Here is a 13581-nt window from a genome sequence, read left to right on the forward strand (position 1 = left end):
CACCAGTAAAATGCGGGAATACTTTTAAGTTCTAGGTCGCCCACCAGTAAAATGCGGGAATACTTTTAAGTTCTAGGTCGCCCACCAGTAAAATGCGGGAATACATTTAAGTTCTAGGTCGCCCACCAGTAAAATGCGGGAATACATTTAAGTTCTAGGTCGCCCACCAGTAAAATGCGGGAATACATTTAAGTTCTAGGTCGCCCACCAGTAAAATGCTGGAATACATTTAAGTTCTAGGTCGCCCACCAGTAAAATGCGGGAATACATTTTAAGTTCTAGGTCGCCCACCAGTAAAATGCAGGAATACATTTAAGTTCTAGGTCGCCCACCAGTATAATGCGGGAATACATTTAAGTTCTAGGTCGCCCACCAGTATAATGCGGGAATACTTTTAAGTTCTAGGTCGCCCACCAGTAAAATGCGGGAATACATTTAAGTTCTAGGTCGCCCACCAGTATAATGCGGGAATACATTTTGTCTGTTCATTCCATATTCTAGGTCGCCCACAAGTATGAATGCAGGCATGACATTACCAATAGGAGACGCACTTCCTCAGTTTAGTTTCACCATAGGAGACGCACTTCCTAAGTTTAATCTTACCAATAGGAGACCCGCCTGTAAAACGGAGTTTGTTGTATGTCGAAGAAAAGAAGAAATCAGGCGTCCACCTGGAGAACAAGGACATAGAAAAGAAGAAATCAGGCGTCCACCTGGAGAACAAGGACAAAGAAAAATAGAAATCAGGCGTCCACCTGGAGAACAAGGACAAAGAAAAGAAGTAATCAGGCGTCCACCGGGAGAATAAGGACAAAGGAAGGAAGAAATCAGGCGTCCACATGGAGAACAAGGATAAAAGAAATAGAAATCAGGCACCCACCTGGAGAATAAGGGAATACAATTGAAGTATTGAAGTCAAAAGCCCGCTCATATGAGAAAGGAGCACACTTAGAATCAATAAAGCAGAGGAATACAACAGGAATCCCCAGCAGGAAGCAATAAAAATCCCCAGCATTCACAAAAGGCTGGTCAAAAAAAGACAACAAGAAAACAAGAGGAGAAAAGAGGGGAAAAGAACCCAAGGTACGGAAGTGGAGAACAGATGTGGTCCGCTCAAGAACTAGCACCTACAACTAGCAGTATCAAGGTTCAAATCTGAAGTCTGTATGAAGCACCATTCAAGACTCAAGACCAAGTTTCAGAAGACTTACAGATAGGAATCCCTGTAACTAGTAGCTGATAGGCTTAGTTAGTCTTTTTCAGTCTTCATTTTTTGTTGTAACGACAGGACCGCGGACCGGAACCTCAACGGAACGGCACCTCGATCGGCTCCTCACCTCGGTACACTCTACCATCTCTCTCATTTCCGAACTACACGTGACTTGATTCCTGTATAACCAAGGATATGTAGGCAGCTCAGATACCAGGGCTCGGTCACATCCCTTCTTTTTTTCCCTAGTGTGGTCCCTCCAAATAATGGTCGGGTCAAAAACATGTCTAGTCGTTCTTTGTCGGAAAACTCTTCGTGTTTCCAGTCAAAGAGGGGCAGCTGTAAGCACGTGATTTTTGACCCTCCCCGAGAATTTTCACATTTTTAGCGTGAATATGTGAAATTGGGTCTAATATAGCCATTTTAACTATTTTACTTTATTTCGTTGCAAAAAGAAAAAATCACAAAAATATATATATAAATTTTAGTTTATGTATTTCTCATAAACTTGAAAAATACAAAAATTGTACTTTATTTTGGTACTTTATATAAATTCGAAAATTACAAAAAATATAATTCTATTAATGTTTTGTAGTCGTTTTAATTTTGGAAAAATACAAAAAAAATATTACTTTATATTTTGTCTTTATTAAAAAACGAAAATTACAAAAAATAGTTTTATTAATATTTTATAGTCATTTTAACTTTGAAAAATACAAAAAATATTACTTCATATTTTATCTTAATATTTAAAAAACGAAAATTACAAAAAATAGTTTTATTAATATTTTGTAGCTATTTTAAATCTTGAAAAATATTTAAAAAGATATAGTTTTGTTTAAATACTAGTCTTATTTTTGGTAGTTATTTTGCTTACATAGGACTAGTTAAGCAACGTGTTCCTATTTCTCGGGTCCGGGCAAAAGAATAATATTCGGGTTCAAACTACCCGGTTTTAGGCCTAATTTTCGGACTTAGCCCATAATAATCCGAGTCCGCCACACGTGGAGAACACGGACGGAATCCCATACACGGGGAACCCCACCACGCGTGGGGAACATAAGCCTCGAACCCCACCACGCGTGGGGCTCATTTTTCTGGGCAAAGACTATACAAATACACGGACAAACTTTGAAAGGAGGAGGACTTTTTGGAAAATTTTGGAGGGGTTGGCACTGTTCCTCCGTCTTCTTCCTCAAGAAAAAGGAACGAAAACCCTACTGAAAACAAAAACAAAAAAACAAAAACCCTACCCCGTCTCCTCCCAACTCTGTCGACCCTACTGCCCAAAACCACCATGAACGATCACCCCTCCTCCTCCTAAGCTTCCCACCACCAAAGCCACCGTCGCACCCCCCGTCCCAAAAAAAAAAAAAAACTAGAAAAAACCCTCTCGTCGTCAACTGAAACCAGTCCAGCAGCAACCATCGCTGCAGCAGTCGACCCTACGTCAAAACGCCATAACCATCCCCCAACTCCATCACCATCACGTCCAAACACCACCCCCACGCACAGCCCGAACAAGAACCCAGCAGTTCCGCCATTTTAGTCCAACGAGCAGCTATTGCTGCGTGCCAAGCAGTCGTTGCTGCGATTCCAAGCAACGCACAGCTGTTCCTTCCTCGCATCCAAACGACCTCTTTTCTGCTTCATCCTCCTCACGTCGACGCCGTCCAAACGCCCGTCAGCAGCCCCCCTCGCGTCGACCTTACTGCTGTCGATGTTGTTTCATCTTTCGCGAGCAGCTGTGGGTTGCTGCGATCCTTCTTGGCCGAGTTTTCTGTTTTCCGTCGAGGTCGACTTTGGTTCGTCGAGGTCCGGTACGTCGAGGTGTTCGTCCGAGGTTTCATCATTGTTCCTCGTCGAGTGAGGTCCGGTTCGAGTTCCGTAGGAGGCACTGTTTGTCGTTCTAGGATTGTCGAGGTTCGAAGGTTGGTGTTCTTCGTCCTTTGTTTCATTTCATTCGTTTTGCATATTATGGTTCAAGGCAAAAAATGAGAATATTCGATATTTATGAATGTCAACAATGCAATTTTTGTTGTTGTGTTAAAAATGTTTATTCTATGTTTAGTTACTGCATGCCTAAAGTAAATGTGAGCATATGAACGAGGTTATTCTATTTTTCATTTTTACCATGGATGTTATTACCTGTTAGAATCGTTGTTTTTTTTTGTTTAACCTCGGATGATTTCATTGGTAGAAAATCGTAGTTGCCTTAAGTTTGCCCTCAAATAATAAAAACGAGACGAGCTTTGCCAAATAAAAATGTACAGATTGCGGAGCCCTCACAAAATATATGTATTAAACACTTAGATTCCGGGACGGACCGTTTAGCAAATTTCACGGCCCCACCCAAAATAACAATGCGCTAGTTGCTTTAGGCGCGCCTTTAATGATGTTATCTCCCTAAACTCGGGTGCACATTTATGTGACCCAAATCCAAATCTCAACGAAGTTGAAATGTGTCTCTAAAATCGCGGGTACATTGATTGTAACGTGGTTCGAGATGCATGTCCACGACGTTGCAAATTCCTTTAAAAAATATGAATGAGATGAGCCTCGCCGAATAAAAATACAAATTGCGGAGCCCTCAGTAAATACTTGTTTAAAATTACTTAGAATTCAGGAGGGTCGTTTAGCGAATTTCACGGCCTCCCCAAAATAATAACGCGATAGTCTCTTTAGGCGCGTGTTTAATAATTTACTTTCTTAAGCTTGGGTGTGCATTTCATGCGACCCAAATCCAAATCTCAAAACATCAAATAAAATGCGTTCCGGATTGTGGGTGCATTTCATGTGACGCAGTCCAAAGACGTGTTTTAAGCGATGTTCACATTCTTGTAAAAACAATAATAATAAAGCGGTTAAAAGTTAAAATTTGCACATTGGTTCATAATTGTATTTAAAATCAGATAAATAAGCCGAATATGACAGTTGAGCGACCGTGCTAGAACCACGGAACTCGGGAATGCCTAACACCTTCTCCCGGGTTAACAGAATTCCTTATCCGGATTTCTGGTACGCAGACTGTAATATGGAGTCATTCTTTTCCTCGATTCGGGATTAAAATTGTTGACTTGGGACACCCTAAATCTCCCAAGTGGCGACTCTGAAATAAATAAATCAATCCCGTTTCGATTGTCCTTTAATTGGAAAAACTCCCTTGTACCCTCACTGGTGCGGAAAAAGGAGGTGTGACATAAATTATTACGAGAAAAAATATATTATATGAATAATATCACGCAATTGAAAACATAATTTATAAACCTAAAATTTAAAACATTTACAATGAAATAACACCAAACAACAAATTAACAATATAAAGATGTAATTAAAATTGCCATGTAGTTAAGTTATAAAAAAATTAAAGTCAAAACTCTATTTGAAAACAAAACAAAAAATTAATTGCTTATTGCATATAATACTAAATAATAATTACTTAACGTGTAGATTTATGAAAAATAATAAAAGAAATTCTTCGTTTAAACTTTGGCATATTTTTAAGAATTAAAAAAATAATACGATAATGTTTATATTATATATACAACACGAAATATGAAAAATAATTAAAATATTATATGATAGAAAATAATGTATATAGAGGAGAATAGAAGTAATCTGAAGGGGTCTACACTTTAAATTTGTTTAATAAAATAATTAAATAGGAAAAATAATATTATTGATAAATTTAAACAAAATAATTGGAGCTACGGAACAAAAGAACAATGTTAAATTAAATTTTAGGGTAATACAAAACTATATTCATTATATTATACTAAAAGTAGAGCAATGAGTAAGGACATTAAGTAACACGATAAGCTAATAAAAAATCACATGGCAATACAACAAGTGTGCATTATGGTTAAGCCAAGTGGCAAGCTAATATAAAGCCACTTGGCAAATTATGACAATATTTGTTATAGTATTTAATTTAAATTGAAAGACAGGATATTTATTTAAATTTAAATAGAAAGATAGTAAATAAGATTCTTTTGAATCTGAATGGAAAGAAAGTTAAATTTGAATTGATTGATTAATTAATTAGGAAAGCTAATCAACACATAAATGCTCCAATTCAAACAGGAGGCTCAACGGGTGAGGCGAATTGTTCTAAATAATGAGAAAGAGTATTTTGAAATTTGAGTTCACAACAAAAATAACAAAAAAAAACAAAAACATGTTTGTTACTAGAAATAAGACTAAAAAATTTAGGCTCGAACCCATAATCATAATTACCGAGTTGTTGGATCAAAACTTAACTTTCGTAACTACCTTAGGGATAATGTTTAACTATGAATCGACTCAGACATTGGCTAAACAAATGTCAATTGTGTTGCCTCTCGATAAAATTAATTATCCAATATTTTATAATTTATTTTATATCTCAATTGTTTGGAAGCAATACATACATCTTTTTTTTTTCCTATTAGTGCTAGCAGTTGCTTTGCTAAAATATATAATAAGGGAGGATTGATTCTTCTCTAATGGCTCAGGTATGGACAATGACTTTTTATCGCGTTGTTGATATTTATGTTCTCTCAAATTGTATAAGCCAATTGATCGAGCAACCGATGGGGTCGAATATATATATATTACGTGTGTGTGTGTGTGTGTCAATTAGAATGAAATAGATTTGGATAGGGTAAACACATAGATGAATATAATTATACTATTTGGGATTGCTATTTGCACAAAATAAAGTAGATCGTAAAATCATAAGGTAAGATTCATTTAATTAAGAATTACATGTAAGAACTCATCTTCTTTTAGTACATGTGCGTCGTGGAAGAAAAATATTTAAAGTAGGTTAACATTTATTCAATTATAATATATTAATCTTAAATATATCCCAAAGGTAATATTTAAATTGTTAAAAACAATGTGACTTTAATTGTGTGGTTAGAATTTAAGTTAACTAGCAAAATTATTGAGCAAATTATGATCCAAATGTTTTATAAGTTAGTAACTCCCAAAAGTTAGAATATATTGATTGTTAATAAATTATTATGTATGTATATATTAATTTGTCACCGTGTAATTTTAGGTTGGTAGAAGTTGATGTTGATGTGAGAATTTATTATGTTGAGATAATAATATAATATATTTTAATAATTTAAATTAAGATATTACTAAATGTATTTTTATTTGTTATTACTTTATATAGTATGACTTTACTCAGTTTTAATATGGATGAAATAGTTTGACTTGACACGAAATTTAAGAACGAAAAAGAAAACTTTTGAAACTTATGATCCTAATAGTTTTGTGGGCCATGATATTTGCATGGGTGTAAGAACTTCTCATTATATGTAAAATGAGTAAAATAAAAAATTTAAAGTTAAATTATTTCCAAATACAGAAATATGTCATTCTTTTGGAACAGTCTTAAATTGAAAGGGAATGAGTATTTATTTTTGAATCATATTGTATTTTTATTTATTTGTATCACCGGCTATATATTAGGTTATGATATTTAAGTTTATGTCAATAGTTATTCATATAATTTGTTCTTTTTAATTTATAGAATTTAGAAGGATCATAATCCGCACATCATGCGGGTATTAATACTAGTACTAGCTAAATGGTCCAAACACGGGAATATTTTCTGGTCAAGAAAATTACAAACACGAAGTTTCAAACTTAACGACTCCAAAAATTCCTAAAACCTTTTAGCTAGATACCACTACCTCAAAATTTACAGAAGAACCAAAATTGACATATAGACCCCTCAAAATTCTGGTAATTCTGGCAAGTCATCAGTCTTGATGAAAACATTGTACCAAAAGTCCATGTCATCCTCCATTTTTGTAGTCAACATGTCCACATTTTCTTCCTTCAAACTGGAAAATGGTAATTGAACTTGTAATTCTTGATCAGCAGTAACCATAACATGATCATGAGTATTACTCCAGTTATTGTCCGTTGATAATTTGTCCGTCCAAAAACTCTCATCGATCTCTGGAAAATACTCCGACGACTCCATTTCTTCTTGCTTAATCACCATTTGATGATCATCGACTAGTGTCACAGTTGACATTTCAGTACTAGATGAAATTTGGGGTGAGTTAGGAGCTGGCACTGAGCTATCAATAATGTGTTTTTGTGTGTAAATAAAAGTAAGATGAGAATTATTGGATGACTCAGAAGTAGTAGGACCCTTGGAATCATGATTTTTGGAGTGTCTTTTGGGGTTCTGAGGAGGCTTATAATCTTTGAGCTTCTTCTTCAAGTGGGTGTGCCAAACATTTTTTATTTCATTGTCTGTTCGTCCCGGTAATTTTGCTGCTATTGCTGACCATCTGCACATGTGGGCAAATTTTTATTAGCAATAAGGTGAACATTAATAGAGGTTTAATTTTTATACAGTGATATATAAAATATTTTTTTATATTATCAGGTCATATAAAAGATAATGATAAGTATCTGACTGTAAAAAAAATGAAATTAGTATATTAGTTTAAAGATAATGCAAGTTACTAACTATTAGAAGAGAAGTTCTTTAAATATCAGTATGTATAAGTTAAATCCAACAAGTATTTGTAGATTAAGAGAAGAGGACAAACATAACGTGGTGCTTAAATTTTAATAATAGTGTCACAAAATCCTAAGGAGATGTTAGCAATGTGCATTGATTTTTTAACAGTTGATGCATAGAAGCAAATGAGATTTGATTAAATAATATTCTAATTACCAACTTGTCTAAGCGAATCTTTTTTCCCCTCTATTTGTATTATTCCTTGAAAGAAACAAAACGACATGGAAATTAAAAAATAAGATATGTGTTCAGTGTTCTTTGGCTTAGATATACTAAATCTTTCTTTTCCATTTTCTAAGTACTCTCTGAAAGTAAAGATAAAAGTTTTTTTTTTATAAAAAAAATCCGCAATCTAAGGTACTATTGCCTTTAGAAAAAAGGAAAAAAAAAAGAAAAAAGAAAGGGTCTTTTTCTTTGAGTCCTCCCCCCTTTGGCATAATGATTATCCGCACACAAGGCATTAGTGAATGTGATCAAGACCATAATCTTACAAAAATATTCAGCTTTAAGGGTAATTTATCATGTGCAGAGTTTAATTAATTTTAGCAATAAAAAGGAGAAGAAAAAGATTAGGATTTTAATTTGAAGGTATAGAAGAAATTGATATAAGAAATTTAATCCAAAATAAAATAAAAAACTAACCTATTGCCAAGCATTTCATGTAACTGGATAATTGTATCTTCTTCTTCCTTTGTGAAATTTCCCCTCTTTATATCTGGTCGCAAATAATTCGTCCACCGCAGTCTGCAACTTTTCCCGCATCTCAATAGTCCTAAGTGATGAAAAATTTGACATAACCAAACAAAATGAGTAATAGGTTTCACTCGTAAAAAATCTCAGGAAAAGTTTAATAAAACAAAATAGATTTAGAAACGGATTTATGAAAAAGGTTAAAATGTATATGACAAAACTAATTCAAAATCCACTGACTTTAAACCCTAGATTCATCGGCGTCCAAAAAAATGGACGATATCATTTTTGGACCAAAAAAGGGAAAATAGATTTACCAGCTTGTTTAGGAAGGGCTCGCCAGTTGCCATGGCCATTTTGTTGAATGAAAGAGATGAGGATCTGATCTTCTTCAGGAGTCCATGGCCCTTTTTTCAGCCCCATTTTCTCACAACAAGGAGCTCTCCCCATTCTTCCTCTTGTGAAATTGATAAGTCGTTTTTTTCCTCTTCAATGAATTCTCCTTGGTTTTAAGTATTTTCCCAAAAGGACGAAAGAAATGCCAAAAAGCTCTCAAGACTCAAGACTAGAAGAAGCAAAATGACCGTATTTATTTATGCTTGTGAACAGATTCCCATTTCTACATTGGATCTCTCTCTCACATACAAACATTAAGTAAGACTTTATCTTTTATGCAATCAGATTACTTAATAAATAATTGTGATTACTTTTCTTTACTAATATTGATTATACTGATCTACAATAAACGATAAATTATCTACTTAAATTATACTTACGTTATATAAAAATCGTTACACTATCGGTTCATATAACTTAAATTCAAATAAGAAAAATCATATATAATACTTTCGGTCAATATAAAGATCATTTCACTATCGGTCTTAATGATATATCTTTCTTCAATTTAAAAAAAGCACGTTTAATTGATTATGCGCTCACGATGCTACATATATTAGAGCGTGGACTAACAGCTTGTTTGGATGGTTGTTCCCGTTGTATCGTATTGTATTGTTATTCCAAAACAATATTTTTTTTGATTATTTCATTAAAATTGGTTGTATTATATTGTTAAATTCATTGTTCCAGAACAATGAAAAGTCCTATTTTATGAAACAACCGATTTGATGTGGTGGGATTGTTTCCTATTTTTCTTTCCAATTATGCCCTAACTTATTACTCTACAATTCTATTTTAACCTTTACTTTTTTTTCTATTTTAACTCCAAATCTCAAACCTATAACCTACTTTATTAGTTTTCCAAAATTTCTGCCGCCAACGTTAAAGGTGTTTTGCCGCCTTCTGTCTTATTTTTTCTCCTAATTTGCTTTTAACTCAATTCTAATTAGTTGTGTTTTGCCTTCTTCTGTCGCGCTCCTTTGTTCTGCTTTTTTAAGGTGTTTTGCCTCCTTCTGTTTTATTTTTTAAAATTATTTTTATGCATAATTTTGATAAATTTAATATTTAAATAATTGAGGATATTTTAGTAAACTTATCAGTTATAATATAGTACGATACAGTCAAATCAAACAACAAAATATTATTTAATAATAACAAACAATACAATCTATCCAAATATTGTATTCATAAACGATACAATACAATATGATACAATACAATACTGTATATTATAAAATGATGGGGAACAAGGATCCAAACAGAGTGTAATAATATTTTCACTAAATTTACAGGGAAAGATCAAATCAAATGATGAAAAACGATTAACAAGTACAGTACATTTATCAGGGGCTTGATAGATTCTTGCAGCATATTCACATTCGTTGTACCTGGACAGAAAATCTTTTAAGATTGTATAAATTATTTGGTATTTAGTATGATAATAACAACAAAATTATTTACTTTTTTACACATAATCTAAATATGTTAATATAAGGACCATTTCTTTAATTTTGTTAAATAGTCCACATTTTCAGCGTGTGGATTCTGTACAGGAGATTAGTTCAGGAAATTTAGTAATTTAATAAGAATTTGTGATGAAGTGATTTGGTAAAATAACACGAGCTAGAGAGTACTGACGAAGGCGCAATGAATGCACGTGAACAAAGTTTATCTTGTAAGCGACAACTCAAATTGCAGGTATGAGTAATCAAATTAAATATATGACAAATAGTGAGTGACAAGTTGGGTTTATTTATTAGGAAAATTACCACTGTGAAAGATTTCATATGTATACTTTTGAAAAATTCCATAGAATATTCAAAACAGTCTCAATTTAGCTAGCAGTTTTCTCATTAAGAGGTCGTTTGGCAACGTGCATTACAAAAAATAATGCATGTATTAGCTTTGTGTATTTATTTACCTATAAAAATAAATAACAACTAAATTTATACACAGTTTAAAAGATACGTGATTTAATTCAATACGAATGATTTAAGAACATCAAGAAATAAAATTACAGAAAAAATAAACGATCAAACCAATTGTAATGTGCTGACCAAGCCTGCTCTTAAGTTGAGCACTGAAATTTGGCCTCGATCGAATCCTCGATACAAGTTCTGTTGTGATTAAAGAAGAGAATAACTTAAGAATACTTTGAATAGTACCTAGAAGACAAAAATGAACTTTTATTGCTTTGATATGCGTGTCAACATAAAAGAATTCCCCCTTTTATAAAGTAGGGCAAGTTTTGTCCTAATACAAGTCTAAATAAGGTAAAAATCTTCTTTTCCCGGTAAATGCCGATCTGCAATTGATATCGGACGAGATCCGCACCGTAATATTCGATTGAGGACAAATATTACGTCTCCCAACTTATCACGACCAACCGTTCCTCCTTTTCCCGTGACCTCGAAATTTCACTCTGTCCGGGTCTATTATTTTTCCATGCCCGATTCTAGATACATCGTTCACTTCTCCCAAGTTTCAATACGAGGGATCCTTCGGCCTTGCTTGTAGTGGCGTCGAACCGTGCTTCCCCCTCGTCTCCTTATCGGGGAATTAGGGAAAACTTTGTCCCCAATTTTACTCGTACACAGATAGTCCCCTCGTTTTTTGGAGTGCAAATTTAGCGGAGCGATGGTAAACGACTAATTTACCCCCGTTCCTTCTTCCGTACGATATAACCGAGTTGACGGGTCAGTGAAACGTCCTATCAGTCGCGTCGCTCTGATTTCGGACACGTGTCAGCCGCCGGTTGACCGTCCTCGGATGTGAAACGCCATGCATTGATTACTCCATCTCTATAAAAGCTTCGGTCCATTTTTCACCTTTTTACTTTCCAATTCCAGAACTCCTTAATTTACCCCCCAAACATTTCGCTTATTTTTAACCCCTCCAAATCTTCATACATTGTTACATATATCTTCATATTTTCATCTTCTCATCTTCAAATCTTCATACTACATCTTCAAATCTTCAAGTTTGACCTTCAAACCTTCATCCTCACCTTCAAATCTTCATATTTCCCACAATTTGGTGGCAAAGACTTCGAAATCTATGCCTCAACAGACCGTCCCTTCAACTTTCAATCCGGCCACGGGTGCTGAGGTGGCCTCGGAACCTCTCCTGAAGAACTTCATCCCCGGAGGCTGCTCTATTGAAAACGACTTCAAAGTCGAAAACGCTTCCAATCAACAGGATCGAGGCGAGGAGCTATGGAGGTACATATGCTCCATTACCGAGGGTACGCTCTCTACGGTCCAGGAGGACTGCAAATGGGAGGGCAAGGAGGCGGTCGTCCCCGGCCCTGACGAGGACATTACAACATATGTGGAGGGGTATCTAAGTGTTTACATATATCCCTTCACACTTGCCCCCATAGACCCCATAGTCATCGACTTCTATAGAAGGTACGAGGTCTGCCTTGGGCAGATTCATCCGTCCTTTTGGAGGATTGTGATCCTCATCTTCCACTTCGTTAATAACACCGAAGCACCCCGATTTACCCTCGACCATCTGCTTCGTCTCTACAGTCCCCGGATCTTCCGAAAGGGATTAATTAAGCTCGTTCGTAGGGTGAGGAAAGCTCCATTCTTGAGCATCGACGAGAATAGGATCGAGGCCGGCAGGGAAGATTTGTTTGGGTAAAAACCAAGGATCTTATTCCCTCCGAGTTCCTACCGTTCCCTGAAAAGTGGAACCTAGCCCGTAAGTCATTCATTTTTTTAAGTACTTAGAATTTCTTTTGGATTGTTTTTGTTCTTTTTCTTCTTCATTGCTTGGATTTACCATCGAGCAGCGGTTGCCTAAGTCTCCAACGCAGTTCCCCGCTTCAAAGAGTGGGTCGAGGAGATCTGCACGCAGATATCGTATTTTGAGCGCGAATGGTGCAAGCTTTCGAAGGGCAAGTGGGAGGCCCTTCCCATGGTGAGTGCTCTTCCCGACCAAACTTTCATAAATATTCAACTATTTTACTCTAAATCCCTCTCTTTCTTTCATAGGTTTGCCCAAGACCACCGAGCTCCGGGCATTGGACAAGGACGAGGCTTCATCATCACCCGATAAACCTTCCACTTTGAGACAACTTGAGGCTACTTCGAAGAAAGAGGAGAAGAAGAGAAGAAAGAGTAAGTATTCGAGTTCCCCGGACGCCGAAGCCAAAAAGAAGAGGGTAGCGGTCCGCGCCAAGAAGAGCAATAAGAAAAGTACCTGGGCTAGGGTACCAGACTCTGACTCCCTCTACCAGCTCATGGATTACCCTGAAGATGACGACCTAGATTTCTTCGCCCATGGACTAGCCATTGATGAAGAAGAGAGGGGTGGGGGCTGGGGGGAGTGACCGATAGGCTAACCCCTCTTTAGCTCGGGAGCTAAAAGGAAAATTAGAGGCAACGGTTTCCCAAGAAGCTATCCCAGTTCCAAGGGAAGCTGTCGACGTCATTGACATTACGGAATTGTCGTCCTATATACCTATATAGAGTCTTTATTCGATGAGGCTCGAGCCGTTAAGGATAAGCCAAACGAGATGGCACGGGCCGCAGATGAGGCCCTCAACCTGTTCTTTGATGGTGTGGACATGGGCGCGTTGGAGGATTACTCTAGGTTTGGTCACTTGGAGATCCCGAAAAAAGACGTGTCATTGGGAGCAGTCAAGCCGAGTTCGAGCCCGAAGCTAGTGAAGCAGTTCCCTGCTCCGAGCGTGGAACTCGGCCATAAAAGAAGGGTAGTATTTACATCCCGATTGACACTC

General features: G+C 36.0%; 1 protein-coding gene across 1 annotated transcript; it reads right to left on the reverse strand.

Annotated features, from left to right (window-relative positions):
- Positions 1-6792: 6792 nt before the first annotated feature.
- LOC104247827 (transcription factor MYB4-like) lies at positions 6793-9360 on the reverse strand. Its single transcript, XM_009803950.2, has 3 exons — positions 8753-9360; positions 8388-8517; positions 6793-7509 (listed from the first exon to the last, which is right to left on the reverse strand). The coding sequence occupies exons 1-3, from the start codon at positions 8883-8885 to the stop codon at positions 6939-6941; spliced, it is 834 nt and encodes a 277-aa protein (XP_009802252.1). The 5' UTR covers positions 8886-9360; the 3' UTR covers positions 6793-6938.
- Positions 9361-13581: the final 4221 nt, after the last annotated feature.

This window comes from Nicotiana sylvestris, chromosome 6 (genome assembly GCF_000393655.2).
Source record: "Nicotiana sylvestris chromosome 6, ASM39365v2, whole genome shotgun sequence".
Classification (NCBI taxonomy): Eukaryota; Viridiplantae; Streptophyta; class Magnoliopsida; order Solanales; family Solanaceae; genus Nicotiana; species Nicotiana sylvestris.

Coding starts and splice junctions, on each gene's coding strand:
- LOC104247827 (XM_009803950.2), bottom strand. CDS start 8,885: ATGGGGAGAGCTCCTTGTTGTGAGAAAATGGGGCTGAAAAAAGGGCCA. Junction 8,518..8,752: donor AGCCCTTCCTAAACAAGCTG/GTAAATCTATTT, acceptor TTCATCACTTAG/GACTATTGAGATGCGGGAAA. Junction 7,510..8,387: donor CATGAAATGCTTGGCAATAG/GTTAGTTTTTTA, acceptor CCACATGTGCAG/ATGGTCAGCAATAGCAGCAA.